At 39.2% G+C, this 15,767-nt stretch overlaps 1 protein-coding gene across 1 annotated transcript; it reads right to left on the bottom strand.

Annotated features, from left to right (window-relative positions):
• Nucleotides 1-5,323: 5,323 nt before the first annotated feature.
• Nucleotides 5,324-15,454, bottom strand: LOC147302851 (uncharacterized). The gene is made up of 6 exons (XM_086283602.1): nucleotides 14,764-15,454; nucleotides 14,011-14,038; nucleotides 11,606-13,584; nucleotides 9,812-9,988; nucleotides 5,532-8,071; nucleotides 5,324-5,448 (listed from the first exon to the last, which is right to left on the bottom strand). Exons 3-6 carry the CDS (start codon nucleotides 12,771-12,773, stop codon nucleotides 5,419-5,421), a joined length of 3,915 nt encoding a protein of 1,304 aa, XP_086139728.1. The 5' UTR covers nucleotides 12,774-13,584; nucleotides 14,011-14,038; nucleotides 14,764-15,454; the 3' UTR covers nucleotides 5,324-5,418.
• Between the last annotated feature and the right edge of the window lie 313 nt (nucleotides 15,455-15,767).

Here is a 15,767-nt window from a genome sequence, read left to right as displayed (position 1 = left end):
TTGTCCAAAAGAATAGGAATCTAACGGTGTTTGAATGGTTTTTCTAAGTTGAACGGTTTTGAAGGAGTAGGCTTTCAAAAAACGTACGGAATAGATAATAATAAAATAGAATAATAATAATAAAGATTCGAATAACAATACTGTGAATGCTTTTCAAGCATTCACACTAATAATAACTAGAAAGTGCATTTTCTGAAGAAACTGCAGTGTGAATGCTTGAATCTGAATGTATGCACTGAAATGAATTAATTGCTGAATTTTGAGTTAAAAATATTGAATGAGATTAAAAAAAAACAAAAAAAAAAACGAATTTAACCTGAAAACAAAAGTGCTGAACTGCTAAAAGCTGAAGGTTACACAGAAGATACACATATTCTTTGAATCACTGAATGACTCAAATGTGATCCCTCCACTTTGATCCACACAGTTTAAAAAGTTTAAATGCCTGAGCTTTGAAAGATACGGTGTTGGAAAGAGAACAATAATGGCGACAATTTGAGGGTAAAATGATGGCTGTGACACTGTGGACACAGCAGCAGTTGAAAGAGAAGTGCTTAAGATGAATCTTGGTACAGTGGCAGGCAGAGCTCGTTAAGCAGGCAGGTGTGAGCCTGGTTGCTATAGTGACCGCACCCAATGGCTCCATACACACGTACACAGACATGCGCCTCACTTTTGCTGCTTAAAATGAACAGAAAAGTCAGGCCGAAACAAATCGTTCCCAAATGAAAAGTAAAAGTCGTATTGACAAAATTCTTTCACCGTGAGCGACAGCAATGTCTAGTCTACCTAATTCTCAGTTTTCATGCCTGTGGAGCTTATTATATGGACGTGGTGACAGTGGAAAGACACCATGCTCTTCTGATTTTCAAACGAACCTTCTGAGCCATTTTAACATTAGAGTCTATGGAAGAGTTGGAGGGAGGAGGCTGTGCATTGGTGACATTTACGAAAGAACCGTAACACCTAGGACAATAGTAAACACATTGGATGAAAGAGGACAGCCATGGCTACGTTTTGAGGGTAAAATCATACCTGTAGAGCAAACGCTGCGGACACAGCAGCAGTTTTAAAAAAGATTTTAAGATTAATTTTTTTGCTCCTCTCACTCTAGCAGTTGAGCTGTCTCACTCTAGCCCCAACATTCCGTCCCATACACACCCATTATAAACTCTGAAACGGGTGAAAAAACATCATGAAACTTAAACTGGAACTGAAGAAAAAGTATAATAGATATTGAAAAGATAAATACAAGTTGAATAGTTGAATGTCTTGTCTTCGTTTTAAAGTTTGAATGGTGGCTCTATGTCAATGTATGTGGAAGTAGATACAGTTTAAAGAGGAGGAAGTTGAATGAGAATTTGAAGGGTCTCCCCATTGAAATACATTATAAATTTTTGTTGAAAAAAGTTGAATAAAATTAAAAATATAAATGTTAAAAATGAGAAAAATAGAAGCAATGTTGTCCAAAAGAATAGGAATCTAACGGTGTTTGAATGGTTTTTCTAAGTTGAACGGTTTTGAAGGAGTAGGCTTTCAAAAAACGTACGGAAAAATAAAATATAATAATAACTAGAAAGTGCATTTTCTGAAGAAACTGCAGTGTGAATGCTTGAATCTGAATGTATGCACTGAAATGAATTAATTGCTGAATGTTAAGTTAAAAATTCTGAATGAGCTGGAAAATACAGAAATTTTCACCTGAAAACAAAAGTGCAGAACTTTTGAAAGCTGATGTTCACACAGAAGAAGTTGGAAAAAAGCTAAACATGTTTAAAATGTAAATAATAAAAAGATGAGTAATGACAAAAGAAAATTTAGAGTCAGAAAACCTCTGAATGAATATTAAAAGTTCAAATTCTTCTAATTGAAATGAACTTAAAAGATGAACAAAAATTCTGGAGAAAATACAAACTTTAATATACAGCATAATGTTTTTCAGACATATAAACATGTGTATATCATGTTTAATAGTATTACATACATCAATTTGTTTTGTATGTCATAGAAAATAACATAAAAATCTTAAGTCATATTTTACAGCTTCTTTCTGAAAAGGACTAGTAGAATAAATAAAAATAACTAAATTAAATAACTAAATAAAAAATAATAAGCAAGATATGAAATACATGAAAATTCAACTTTTAAAACCACAATCCTGAACCTTTAAATTTTGTTGGTTTCTTAGAACATGGCTGAACAGCTGTTTCTATTGGTCTACTTAATCTGTCTACACATCTTTTTATTACTCATTCTTCTTTATGTTTTAATGTAAACAGAGTCCACACAGTGGTAAAAGAGAACTGTATAGAGATTTTTGAGTAAAGTCAAATGAAAGCGTAAGGTGGTGACACAGTTTAACACATGCAAATAATCAAATAAACACATTAGTCCTTTTTGTGAACATGGATAAATAAGTATCAATACAGCATTGTTCAGCCATGCCACTAAATGCTTTTTTACACATTGTTTTAACCTGGGCTCAGACACAAAGTCCCAAAATTAGTTAGTCCCTGACTTTGAGTTGTGGTTATGACTAATTATTATACACAAGGCTTTATCTATCTGAACTCTAAGGACACAAATATGAAAAAAAAAACCTATACTTACCAGCTGATACCCCACACTACACACTAGGTGTGCCATGTGACCTGAAACTTTGGTACAAAATCATCATAATCATTCTGTTAACACTGTTTTTTAACGCTGTTTGTGTTGCTGTTCAGCAGTTTAAAATGTTTTAGATTGGATTACATGGAATGAATTTGAATTTTCTTGGGGGGTTTTGTGTGTGTTTTGTTCTTAGCAGATTTTTTCTTCCATACTGTTGAATTCCAGTTACCACATTTCTGGTCATATGACATCCCGAGTGCCCACTTAAAAAAAATCCCCACAGTTAATTCAACATTAGAACAAAATAAAAATATCCATCCATCCCTCCATTCGCTTCCACTTATCCTTTCCAGGGTCGCGGGGGGCGCTGGAGCCTATCCCAGCTGTCATAGGGCGAAAGGCGGGGTACACCCTGGACAGGTCGCCAGTCTGTCACAGGGCCAACACACAGGGACAGACAACCATTCACACTCACATTCACTCGCACATTCACACCTAGTGACAATTTGGATTAATCAATTAACCTATCCCCACAAATAAAAAAATAAAAATATGTTAAAGAAAAAAAGGTTTGCTCTGTGATGAAATACTAAATAAGCATACATTGTACAGAGCACTAACAATGACAACAATCCTTTAGCCTGTTGATCAGAGAGAGGCAGTCATTATGTCCATTTAAAACCTGTAATCACAGAGCACATCGTTTCTGTGAAACTATAAAGTCCCATATGATCCTCATCATGTCCAGTGACTTCAGAGTGGATCCTCCCTGTCATCCGGCCAGTGTTTGATGTGTGGCAAGCAGCACAGAAGCAGGATAGCTGAGGACTTTAAAAGAAGAGCAGAAAACAGGAATATGTAGTTGTAAATGTAAATATCAGTGATACTTGTCTTGTCAAAGGGAATAAAATAATGAAAATGTTAACTTACACACTCATTTAGGGAGGATCTTGACACTGCACAGAGGAGGCACAGTCAGTCTGACAATGATGGTGATCTCCAGGGATGTTTTCCTGCAGCAACATTCCTGCCAACTGGCCATATGATCCAGAGTAGTTGGTTTGTAATGAACAGAAAGGTGTATATGTTAGGTAGTGTGCACTCAGAGCTGGTCCTAAGAAACAAACACATCCTGTAATAAACTGAATACCTGTAGTAGTGCTGCTGCAAATATGAAGCCCTTCTATCATGTGTGGTTTCAAAGAAGGCTCAGTCACAGAAACTGTGCAGTCTGTTCAGTCCTGAGTGTCTCAGCTCTGAAGGGGATGAATCACAGAGGGAAACACCTGAGTACAGACATTACAATACACTCTAACACTCCTAAGGTCAAGTGAAAACACAATTTAAACAGTTTACAAAGAATGAATACATGTTTTCATGGAAATAATGTCATTAACCCTTTTTGTTGTTAGTAAATCTCACCGACTGCTTGTGGGACAAGCTAGAAGGAAGACTTATCACAGAATCTCTCCTGTGCTCCAGATGTGAAGTCTCACGCTCTGATCGTATGGCGATGAAGATGGTGATGATGAAGTTTCTCTGATCTGTGGCATTACAGTTTCTAGCTGCTATGTGCTTCACATTGTTGGATTTTACATGTGAAGCTTGGAGAAGACACAGGAGGACTGTGTCTCTCTTAAAAAGAAAAAAAAAGAAAAACAAAGGAAACCTAACAGGAATGGAACCCCCCCCCCTCAACTCCCACCGTAACCCCCCCCCCCCCCCCTCCCACTCAACTCCCCAACCTCACACCATCCAATGTCTATAAAAATGTAGGGTATCAGCTGGTAACAGAAAGCAAGTGTAACATATGTACTACATATGTAACACTGCTGAAACATTTCTGGCCAGAAATGTGCAGTTATCAACCCAGACCCACCCTGATGATTGCACTGGCCAGAAACATGATAAAAGCTCATAAAAATTTATGTTTCATAGTAAAATTGGTCCAAAAATATAATCGTATACTTTTGAAAAAGTTTAAAGTTTATAACAAACCAAAATAATAACATTTTTGTAAATAGTATTTCAAAATAGAGGCACACATAAAGTGGCTTAACTGTCATTATTGCTGTAATTAGGTTTGTTTGTTTGTTTGTTTGTTTGTTTTTTTAAAAAGCAACCTTTAGTCATTATTGTTCTCTCAGAAACAATGAAGAAGCTGTTGAACATTTATGTGTTGTGTAGGCAATCCTCTGGTCCACCCTCCCTCCCTCCCAGCCACAGTGAGACTGGGGCAGCCTGGCAGGATGTTGAAGCCTGGCTGCAGAGAGGATATGCCTACACTATTCATTTTAAACTGCTATATTTGATTTTTCTGACATTTATAGGTTACTGTTAGTGAATTTTAGATTTTCTGTAATAAATAAAATTGTCATCTTTTACTGATATCATTACTTAATTCATGTAATTGTATTTTATGTAAACAATTCAAACATTATACTGCAATGCAGGGCGTCAACTTTTAAATATCGCTCTACTTTATGTCTGTGAAGGTTCTCAGTCATCCAGGTCATCGTAGTCAAAGGAGCTTGCAAAGAAAAGCGTCTGGACTTCTTTCTGGAGTTCAAGCATCGCTCTACCTTCTTAAGTCATTCAAAAATATAGATATTACTTACTGTATTCAAAGATCTAGATCATGAATCATCACAGGACAATACACAGTATACTGGGTCATGGTAACTATGGTAGGTCTTCAAGACTCCAGAATGGAGACATCGATCTGACTGAGAAATGAAAATTAGGTCAAGCAGTGTGTTCTTCTCTGTGGTAGGGGCAGTGATGACCTGTGCGTATCCCCTAGACTCAAACAGCTCCAGGATTGGTTTGTTTGCACTGGATAAAACATTCTCATTAAAATCACCACAAACTATGATGGGATGACAGTCCATGATCTCCAATGAGTCTAATAGGCTTACCAGGTTTTTCAGGAATGGCCTCAGAGTGTAGTCTGGAGGTCTGTATACAACTGCAATCAGAGCACTGACTGGTGCTTCAACCTTTAAAGCCAGAAATTCAAGGTCAGTTACATTATGGATGTACTGTTTTTCATGCACTTGAATGTCACTTTTCACATAAACAGCAACTCCACCACCACTTCTGTTTGCCATCTGGGGAAAGTTTGTGTAGGACAGGTGTCTGTTGCGTTTGAACAAATTGTAATTTTCCAAGTGGAGACTCTCTGCGACAAAAGAGCCCCGCAGGTGTGTTTCTGTTAGGCACAAAACATCTGCTAGACACAATTCATGGTGACTTTTGATGTCATTAATGTGAGCTGGCAGTCCCTCTGTATTATGATGAACAATGGTGAAAACCTCTGACCTGCTCAGTGTTTGCCTCACGTGTAGAAGAGGCATCATGTCATCAAGGTTGGCTTGTCTCATGTTCTCAAGCGCTGCAGTGATTTCTGGGTTGGTGAATATTTTTTTCTCCTCCATATCAAGAAGATACAGTCCACTGAGAGACGTCACTCTACTGACAGCTACGTAGGCCATGCCGGGCTCAAAAATGCTCTTAAGAGAGACAACAGCTGATGTAGTTGTCATACCCTGTACCTTATGTATTGTACATGCAAAGGCCAGCTTCACTGGGAACTGTCTTCGTACCACTCCTTTCTGCTTCAGATTCTCCTCTGCTCTCTCAATGTACACCATGTCGTCTGCTGGTGTGCGGTTATTCTTTCCAGATGTCTCATTATCCATTTTAAGTCCAAGCTTGATGATGTGTTGGTCGTTTTCAGAGTGAACTACTCTAAGTAGTATTCCAAAAGCTCCATTAACCAAACCATTTTGTATGTCAATGTTTCTGGTGAGCATGACACGAGCTCCTTCTGCAACTTTCAGTGTGTCTGGTAACTCGTTTTTACCTCCTTTCAATGGTCTGTCTTGAAGTGCCATTCTGCCAGTTCTAGGATCTTTTCTATAATCATCTGCATGGATGTCAATGATATGAGTGTGGAGCAGAGCCAGTGTTGCAGAGTTGTGTGCATCCACTTCTTTATTAGTTGCAAAAATGTGCAACGCATCAGTTGGACAATGGGCTGGTTCAGTTATGGCCTGTAACAACAAATCTCGATCTGCTTCGCAAAGCTCATCCAACTTTCCTTTCACACGAATTCTGTTCAGCATCTCTGCAAAGACAACATCATCTTTCTGACGCATAATCTCAGTCAGAGTGATCATCTGAAAATGCTCCCGCCACAGGTCGATCTCAGACGGGTCGTGCACACAGAGAGGTTTAGACTGTCGCACTGGGGGTAGCTGATAGAAGTCTCCGACAGCAATGACTGACATGCCTCCAAAGGGTCTCCGAGTCCCTTTGATCTGTTTGAGTCTTGCATCTACATATGCAAACAGATGTCTTGACACCATAGACACTTCGTCAATGACGATTATTTCAGCATTCAAAAGTTCTGATCTGACTTCATCCAGCTGATTGCCAAGTCCCTGAATGGGAGGTTTTAAGCTTCTAGGCAGCTTGAGAAGAGAATGCAGTGTTGTTCCAGAAATGTTAAAAGCTGCAGTCCCAGTGAAAGCAGTTAACAGGACAGTGGGTTTTGATATGTCAACGTCGTCTGCATATCTGGGCACTTTGCTCAGTATCTTAGATGCTTCTGAGTAGATGCATTTGATTAGATGTGATTTTCCTGTTCCAGCACCACCATTAATATAAAAGAAAAACTGCTCTGGATTTAGAGCACAGACTCTTTTAATGCACCAGTCTCTAACTGCATAAAATATGCAGGCTTGCTTCTTGTTCAGATTCTGAAACATCTGACGTAACAATGTGGGATCAATAGCAGGGGGTTCCCTGATGGCTCTGACTTCTGTTGAAGCATCAGCCTGACGGCTGTAGTCGGGCACATCTTCCTGTTCATTTTCATTGTCTCGCTCTCTTTCTTGTTCGACAAGTGGCAACCTTACGAGATCTGATTCAGGTGCCAGATTACACCATTCGTCAGTCACACCTCTGTTCTGCTCATATTCCTCAACAGCGCTCTCGATCTCCTCACTGTTTTTCTCATATTTTTCTCTGTTTCTTTTGACAATGTGTTGTACGTACTCAAGACGGTCAGTACCTGGCAGCTGTACACAGCCAGCACCATAGAAAGCCTGATAGGTTGGCAACGATGGTGTTTTCAGTTCGTGGTCTGAACGATGAGGAAGGTACAGTTTAAGCAGTCTTCCGTAATATTGCTCTGGATGTTTTTCTTGTGAGCAGCGGTGAAATCTGATGATAGCAGGCTTATTGTTTTTGCGCCTTTGCACAAACCCCATCTCATTGAGAAGGGGCAAAACATCTTTACCTTTTTTCTGTTGGCCATAGACAATCCTGCAAGTAGCAGCAAAGTCTGCCATGCACATCTCCTCATACTCTGGTGTTTCAGGTCTGGCTTTGTATTTGTCATTCAAAGATGTCATCCAAACATTGGAAGACTCAGGTGTTGTGTTGTCCAGAACTGACAGGGGACGACTCATTTTCACAGGATTATCATCAGTTGGAATGAATATTACAGCACGTGAGCATTGCTTCATGTGAAGACCACATGCACGAGCAACACACTCCTGTGCACTGATCTCTCGCTTCTTTGAATATGCCTGCATGACGGCTCTCATTTCATCGCACTCATTTACACTGTCCTTATGGGAGTTCTCAATGACAGTTTTCAGGTACTCAGATAGCCCGCCCTCTTTTTTTGATATATATTTCATTAAATAATTTGCAGCACCAAAAGCATCTAAAACAAAGCTTATGTCGATATTACTGTTCCAGGCTTCAAGCAGATGTGGATTATAGCCGTTTATCCAAGAGTCTTTTGGATCACGCTTTAGTATGATCGTACTCCTCATGTTCATTTTATTCAGGTATCTCTGATATTCTGCATGTGTCAACTTGCATCTTTCCAAGAGCTGCTCTAAACTCATGGAAGCAGTTTCAGGTTCATTCAGCAGCTGGTTCAGTGGTCTGAGCTTGTTCTTTGCCGTTTCTACTTCCAGTGCATCATCCTCACTGGGTCTTGTGATCATTGTCTCATTGCAGGGTGGTTTGGGAAAACCAAAACGGCACCCGGAGCTTAAACTCCTAAAGCACGTCTTTGTGTGGTTCTTACTGTGTTTTTGCACTTCTGTTACTTTTTTGTACAGTTCAGGTTGTTTATGTGGATCAGGCAGCTGAGCTGTGATGTATTTGTTTATAAAATCAAGAACAGTTTGCTCATCATCCTCCTCAAACACAGGAGCACCTTCTACCCACAGGAGGCAGTGTATGTGTGGGCTTCCTCTGTGCTGAAACTCAACTCTGTAAAAGTAGTCAATGACTTTGCCAAGTGGCTCTGCGGGAGATAAGAGTAAATCTCTGAATAATGCTTCAACTCTCTTGTCAAACATGCGCATTGTTGTGACAGGATTGCTTCTCAGGATGTCACACTTTGCTGACCAGTCGAGTCCTTCAAAATTCACTTGTTCACCTTGCTGCCTTGTTATTGCCTCAATCACTTCAGGCCAGCGCATTTCAGCAGCTGAAAATGTGCAAAAGAACGTGGGAGTTCCCAACTGTCTGATCATGGCAAAAAGATCTCTTGTTGTTTTCTCCCAATAGGCTGGGGTTCCTCTCAGAGGCTGCATGAATCTCACTGCATCTTTATTTCGCACCAGTTTCTCCACCTCATGTTTATCTTGTAACATGCCTGAGGTTATTTTTCTACCATCTCTGGTCAGAGGCTTTGCCTTCCTTAACTGTACTGTCATGCTGGATGTAGCCAAGTGTATTTCAGTCACAAACTGTGCAAAGAATAAATAGTTTGTGTCTTTGGCAAAACGATCATCAATGCAGAAAAGTCTTGATTTGAAATACCCACTGGGGGATACTTTGATCAGCCTTCTTTCATCAAGTGTGTTTTGGCCTGTAGGAAACTGCACAGGGAAGGCCATGGCCTCCAGTTTAGGTGTTTTGAAAAAACTTATTGGATTGTTTCTCTCTGCAGGAGCAACAGAGTAGATTCCTTCACTGAAACATAATATCTCCTCAGCCACATCAGGGGGCTGCAAACAGGACTCGAGTGCAAAACCACCATTAGTCAGTCCATCTGCTTGCTCTGAATCATCTCTCATCTGTTCATGTGATTGTTCACCATCACAGGGTAACATGTCAATGTCCTGTTCATTTATATTTTGTGCTTCACTCAGTGCATTTTTCTCACAGCTGTCAATTTCCATTAAATCAGCCTCATCATAATCGTCCTCATTCATGTTTTCATCATCATCATCATCATCATCATCATCATCTTCATCAGGAAGTGTTGGATCACACAGCTCAGCATCATCTCTGATGCTCACATCCTTATACTGTGGATGAATCTGCTTGAGTTTATGCAGTGCTTGCACAAGTTTAGACCAGCTTACAGTCTGAAACAGCTGATGACCTTTGTAAGACAAGCGTCTCTTCAGTTTTATTCTCATGACCTGAGAATTAATTCTTAATCGAGGCAATGCTTCAACAGTTTCCTGTACCTCTGATGGGACACAGACCACATTTCCTCTAATTGCTCTTTGTCTGCCTTTGGGAAGAGGAATGATCTTGGCAAATGGTATGCACTTGGCTATGAGATGTCTCTCCAGTATGTTGAGATCAGACAGTTCAGGTGGAGTATCAGCAAGATCCAGTTTATTGGCAACAGCAAGCGCTGGCATGGATCCATTTTTAAGATGATCGTGGCAGGTGTGACAAATCCACTCTCTCTTTCTCTCATCGGGAACATTGCACTGCTCATTTCTGCAGTTTTCATCACAAACATGAACAAATCTTCCAGTCAAACATGTTGCAACCACATGTGGGTTTTTGACATACTTTGACCTTGTGCAGGGTCGCACTTGGTTTGGAAATGAAGCCTTGAAACATACAGTACATGGGTATGATGGTCCAGCTTTGATTTGTGATTTGAACACAGATATGGCCTCGTTGATCACACTGTTGTCACTCTCTTGGGTTTGTCTGTTCACCCATCTGTATTTCCTTTTTATTTTCATTGCACATCTCATGTTGTGCATAATCCTGAATGCAAGATTACTTTGATACCTGTCTCGCATTAGTTGTTTCATTAGTTGTCTGTGTCTTACTCTGAATGCATTGTCACGTGCATAACGCTGAGTCACTCGAGATCTCTGTCTCTCTCTGAATTCAGGGTTTTCTTGATACCTTTTAGTTATATAGTTTTTTTGTTTTTGTCTAAATTCAGCATTGTCACAGTAGCGTCTTTTAATATATTGTTGTTGTTTCTTTCTAAATTCATCGTTCTCACAGTAGCGTCTTTTAATATATTGTTGTTGTTTCTTTCTGAATTCATCGTTCTCACAGTAGCGTCTTTTAATATATTGTTGTTGTTTCTTTCTGAATTCATCGTTCTCACAGTAGCGTCTTTTAATATATTGTTGTTGTTTCTTTCTAACTGTAGCATTCTCAGAAAAACGTTTTTTAACATATTGTTTTTGTTTCTTTCTGAATTCATCATTTTCACAGTAACGTCTTCTAATATATCTCTGTTGTTTCTGTCTCAATTCATCATTCTCACAATAACGTCTTTTCATATACTGTTGTTTTTTCTGTCTGACTTCAGGATTGTTTTTATATGCCTCGCTTGTGCAAGACTTTTTCTTTTCTTTGTACTCTTTGTTTGAAGCATACTTTTGTCGTTCTTTCCTTTTTTGGTTTTCTTTTCTCTGATTTCTGGGTTTCTCTGATGCCATTAATCTTCTTTTCATTTTGTGCCTTTGTTGTTTATTAACTTTTTTCAGTTTTTGTAAAACTATATCAGAAAGATCACAGGAAGCAACATTTGTTATTGCAGCATTTGATTGACATAAAAAAGCATCCCTTGATGGAAGGAAACTTAATTCACTGCATAGTTCTTCAGTTGGTATATTAGGAGGTTCATTCTGATCTTCATATGATGTGAACTGAGTCACGTGAACTTCTTTTTGTTTCACCGGTGGCGTACAAATGGACATTTGACAAAAGATGTTCTCAGTCAGATCAGTTGTTGTGTTTCTCCTTGGAGTAGAGGAGTTTGCTTCATCAACAGTTGTATCAGAGTGAGTAGATGCCACAGCAGTGGCAGCTGTTGGTCTGCAGACTGTGTCTGTGATAGTATCACTCAGGTTGACTGTGCTCATACTGTAGAACTGCACAGGCTTCAGTTCATAGTTACAAGAGGGTGATATCTCCATCATTTCATAAGAATCTTGGAGCCTCTTAATCATGTCACTGAGGAGTGTGAATTTCAGCATCACAGCTGTACCACGATTACGTGACTGTAGTAGTAGAGGAAGACCAATGGGTGTTCTGGGGTGTGGGTCAAAGAAACCATATATGCCTGATGTGGATCTGAACACTGCGATACACAATCCACTCATAATCAATAAGGCATACTGCACATCTGACAACAGGCAGCTCAGTCCTGCTTCTAAGCTGAGAAAGGTATCTACTGCTTCCTCTGGAGGTTCTTCAAATGTCCCATACCGGGAAGGCTGTGTCATGTCGACATCATACATAGACCAGCGAGCATCAACTTTGTCTGGCAGCTCATCGGTTGCCAAATGAATATTTTTAGGAAATCTTTTCTTGGCCTCTTTGTACATCACATCACCTTTATCCAAGACCAGATTAAGGTCAGCTGTAGTCATGTTTTCATTCTCATGAAGGAATGCAAGAAATGTGAGTGAGTTGCATGTGCACTGCTTGTTTCTGGAGTCTCCATATTTAGGATGTGCCTGGCTGTGAGATGCACAGACAAGTGTAATAGAGGGCTGGTTTTCAAGGTTCACTCTTTCTGCATGAGATGGTCCTGCCACATCACTGTGACAGCCTCTTTTCAAAAAGTCAGCATAACCCACCTGTGGGGCACTTGACACCTCATGTTGTTCATTAACTTTATGCTGCAGTCCACTCTTTACAGCATCAGCATAAGATACCTGTTGTACATGTGCAGGAACATGTTGACCTGCCTGTTTGACACTGTCAGAATTGGTCTTTGTAGACACACTATCTTCTGCAGAGCTCTGAGGAAAATCAAACTCAGCTTGTTCACATGTTGGTATTTTGTGAAACTCATGAAACTTTTTCCAGCGTTGTTTTGCAGCTTGTGACTTTTTCTGCTTCCTTGGCATTTTCACACACCTGCAAGTGTTTCTTAGTCTTTAGAAAATATGTTCACAAGATAAGAGTGGCACACACCAGGAGATGTTGTCTTTGTTTTTATATTTCAGTTTTTATTTGTCTTAAACAGTTGTCTTTCGTTTGACAGTTTGTTCTTCAGTTGAGAGAATATTATGCACTCTCTTTATTGGCTTGGCATTTTTCAGCAGCAAGCCAAGAGTGAAAAACAGGTAGAGAGAAAATTTAGAAGAGAGAACAGGCAGAGCAGGAGAGACACGGCTGGGAAATCACAATCAAACCGTGAATTAGTTTTCTTTGTTTGTTCAGTTTGTTCTCAGGTAGAGGCAATATATGCACTCTTTATTGCTTTAATGGCTTGGCGTTTTTCAGCAGCAAGCCAAGAGTGAAAAACAGGTAGAGAGAAAATTTAGCAGTGAGAACAGACAGAGCAGGAGAGACACGGCTTTAAATCAAACCGCAGATTTTTCTTTGTTTGTTCAGTTTGTTCATAGGTTGAGGCAAAATATGCACTCTTTATTGCTTTGTTGGCTTGGCGTTTTTCAGCAGCAAGCCAAGAGTGAAAAACAGGTAGAGAGAAAATTTAGCAGAGAGAACAGACAGAGCAGGAGAGACACGGCTTTAAATCAAACCGCAAAAGGATTGTTGGTTTGGCAAAATTTCTCACAAACCACAGAGTGAAATACAGATGGAAAGAAGGCAGAGACAATAGGTGGAGCAGGACAGAGGATAGAGGGGTTGGGGGGTTGGGATGTGAGAGAGAAGACTGGAGATCTGGTCCTTGTTCTTCTTCTTCTACACACTCTGAACAAAAAACAAGAAAAAAAAATTTTTATTAAAATTATATCACATGGTAATTGTATGAACTAAATGTGACTACTGCAAAAGGACAAAACAAATATTCAAGCTAAACTGTTGTCGGCTGCCATGTGCAAAAAGTTGCATAATTGGGCACTTTTTAAAAGAATAAATATTTAATTAAATTCAGCAATAATATTTTTAAATACAAATATGATTGAGTGAATCATTAATTAATCACATGTAGTGTGACTACAAAAATGTACGAAAAAAATATTTTAGCCCAATTGTTAAGCTGCACTTATGTGTATTTATTATAAAATTGTGTTTAAAAGGTCTAGCACAAAGTTTGAACCCATCACTTTACAGCTTATATTAGTCATATAATTTTTTTATTTTGGTCTACTTCTCTTACAGTATGTGCACACCTACCAGGCAAAGCACAGTGTCAGTCAGGTTCCTGAAAGAAACGAGAAATAATACGTTAGTTGTCTGTACAGTGTTATCAGACTAACAGAAATACAAAGCCCACACGACATGATACACTGAACTTCTAGTCAGCAGGGTAATTATAGAGTAATATAGCACACCAACTGATACAGCAGTCATTTTACAATTCAAACTAGTTAACTGAAGTATTGCCACTTATGTAAGGCTACTGTTAGACTGTTACTAGCCTTAGCATTGCTGCTAGCGCTAGCATTCCGGCTAGCATTAGCACTTCAGTTAGTGTTAGCATTGCAGCTAGCGTTAGCATTGCAGCTAGCGTTAGCATTGCAGCTAGCGTTAGCAATGCTGCTAGCGCTAGCAATGCTGCTAGCGCTAGCACTCTTACTGTTAAAACTGAGCCACAATGGCAATAATAAAGCTTACTTTTGTCTCACTGACCGGCAAGAAATATCACAGGAATATTATTTTTGTCAGTTAACAACTGCTAAGGCTAGTGTTAGCACTATAGCTAGCGTTAGCATTGTTGCTAGCATTAGCATTGAAGCTAGCGTTAGCACTGCTGCTAACAGCAAAACGTAATAAACGTATATAAATGATAGCGAAGGTTATTCTTTTTTCTTTCTTCTTTGAATTGTTTTTAACTCTGTTGGACTTGATATGTGAGTTTAAATGTCAAACATGTATTTTTTCCATCATAAAAATAAAACACTGCAGTACTGAGTGTACTGTACTTACCACAGCAGAGAGCAAAGCGGAATGACGACAGTTGGTCCAGTGATAGGTTAAAAACAGATGAGGCGTTCAGGTGGTGCTTGGAAATTTGACCATCAGTTTGAACAGCAATAATGAGCATATACATGTCTGTGTGTTGGTCTCTGTGTGTGACAGACATAGAGAGATAGAGGGAAAAAATACACTATACTAGTGTACAAATTGGTCCTTTTTGCCCAAGTATAAGCGAATGAGTGACATACAGAAAAACAGGGCAACTGGCATTAAATGAGCAAATAAAAAGTATTAAATCTTGAACTGTTTTGTGGGTTTTATTTTAAGACTACTTTGAGTGTATTCGTGGGGAGATAAACTATACAGACTATAAACAGAGACATTAAATGAGATTAGGTTAGTTAAACGTTAGTTAAAAGGTGGGGAAATTAACTACAGACCGATAGATGCTGAGAGCTTTAATTATCCAGTCAGAAAGGATGATTTTGAAGTCATCAACTGACTCCAACTGCCCAGATCTGAAAAACCTTTGTGCCAATCACAATGCTCTACTTAGTTGGCATATACTAACTAGTGACAAACTATTAATCTGTGGCAAAACCCTGTCAAATCTGTCTTATTGTACTTTTGAAAAAGTTAATCTTACTACAATCTAACATTTTTAGGTTTAACCTTGGCAGAGTGAGAGAGAGCTCGTTAAGCAGGCAGGTGTGAGCCTGGTTGCTATAGTGACAATGGCTCCATACACACGACACAGACATGCACCTCACTTTTGCTGCTTAAAATGAACAGAAAAGTCAGGCCGAAACAAATCGTTCCCATATGAAAAGTACAAGTCGTATTGACGAAATTCTTTCACCGTGAGCGACAGCAGCTTCTAGTCTACTGAATTCTCAGTTTTCATGCCTGTGGAGTTTATTATATGGACGTGGTGACAGTGGAAAGACACCATGCTCTTCTGATTTTCAAACGAACCTTCTGAGCCATTTTAACATTAGAGTCTATGGAAGAGT

Source organism: Aulonocara sp. 'chitande type north' Nkhata Bay, linkage group LG23 (genome assembly GCF_057382095.1).
Source record: "Aulonocara sp. 'chitande type north' Nkhata Bay isolate Kocher_YH1m ecotype deep benthic linkage group LG23, A_spYH_male_GT1.1, whole genome shotgun sequence".
In the NCBI taxonomy this organism is placed as follows: Eukaryota; Metazoa; Chordata; class Actinopteri; order Cichliformes; family Cichlidae; genus Aulonocara; species Aulonocara sp. 'chitande type north' Nkhata Bay.
The sequence above is the reverse complement of the archived record's forward strand: the minus strand, read 5'-3'. Positions and strand labels throughout refer to the sequence as shown.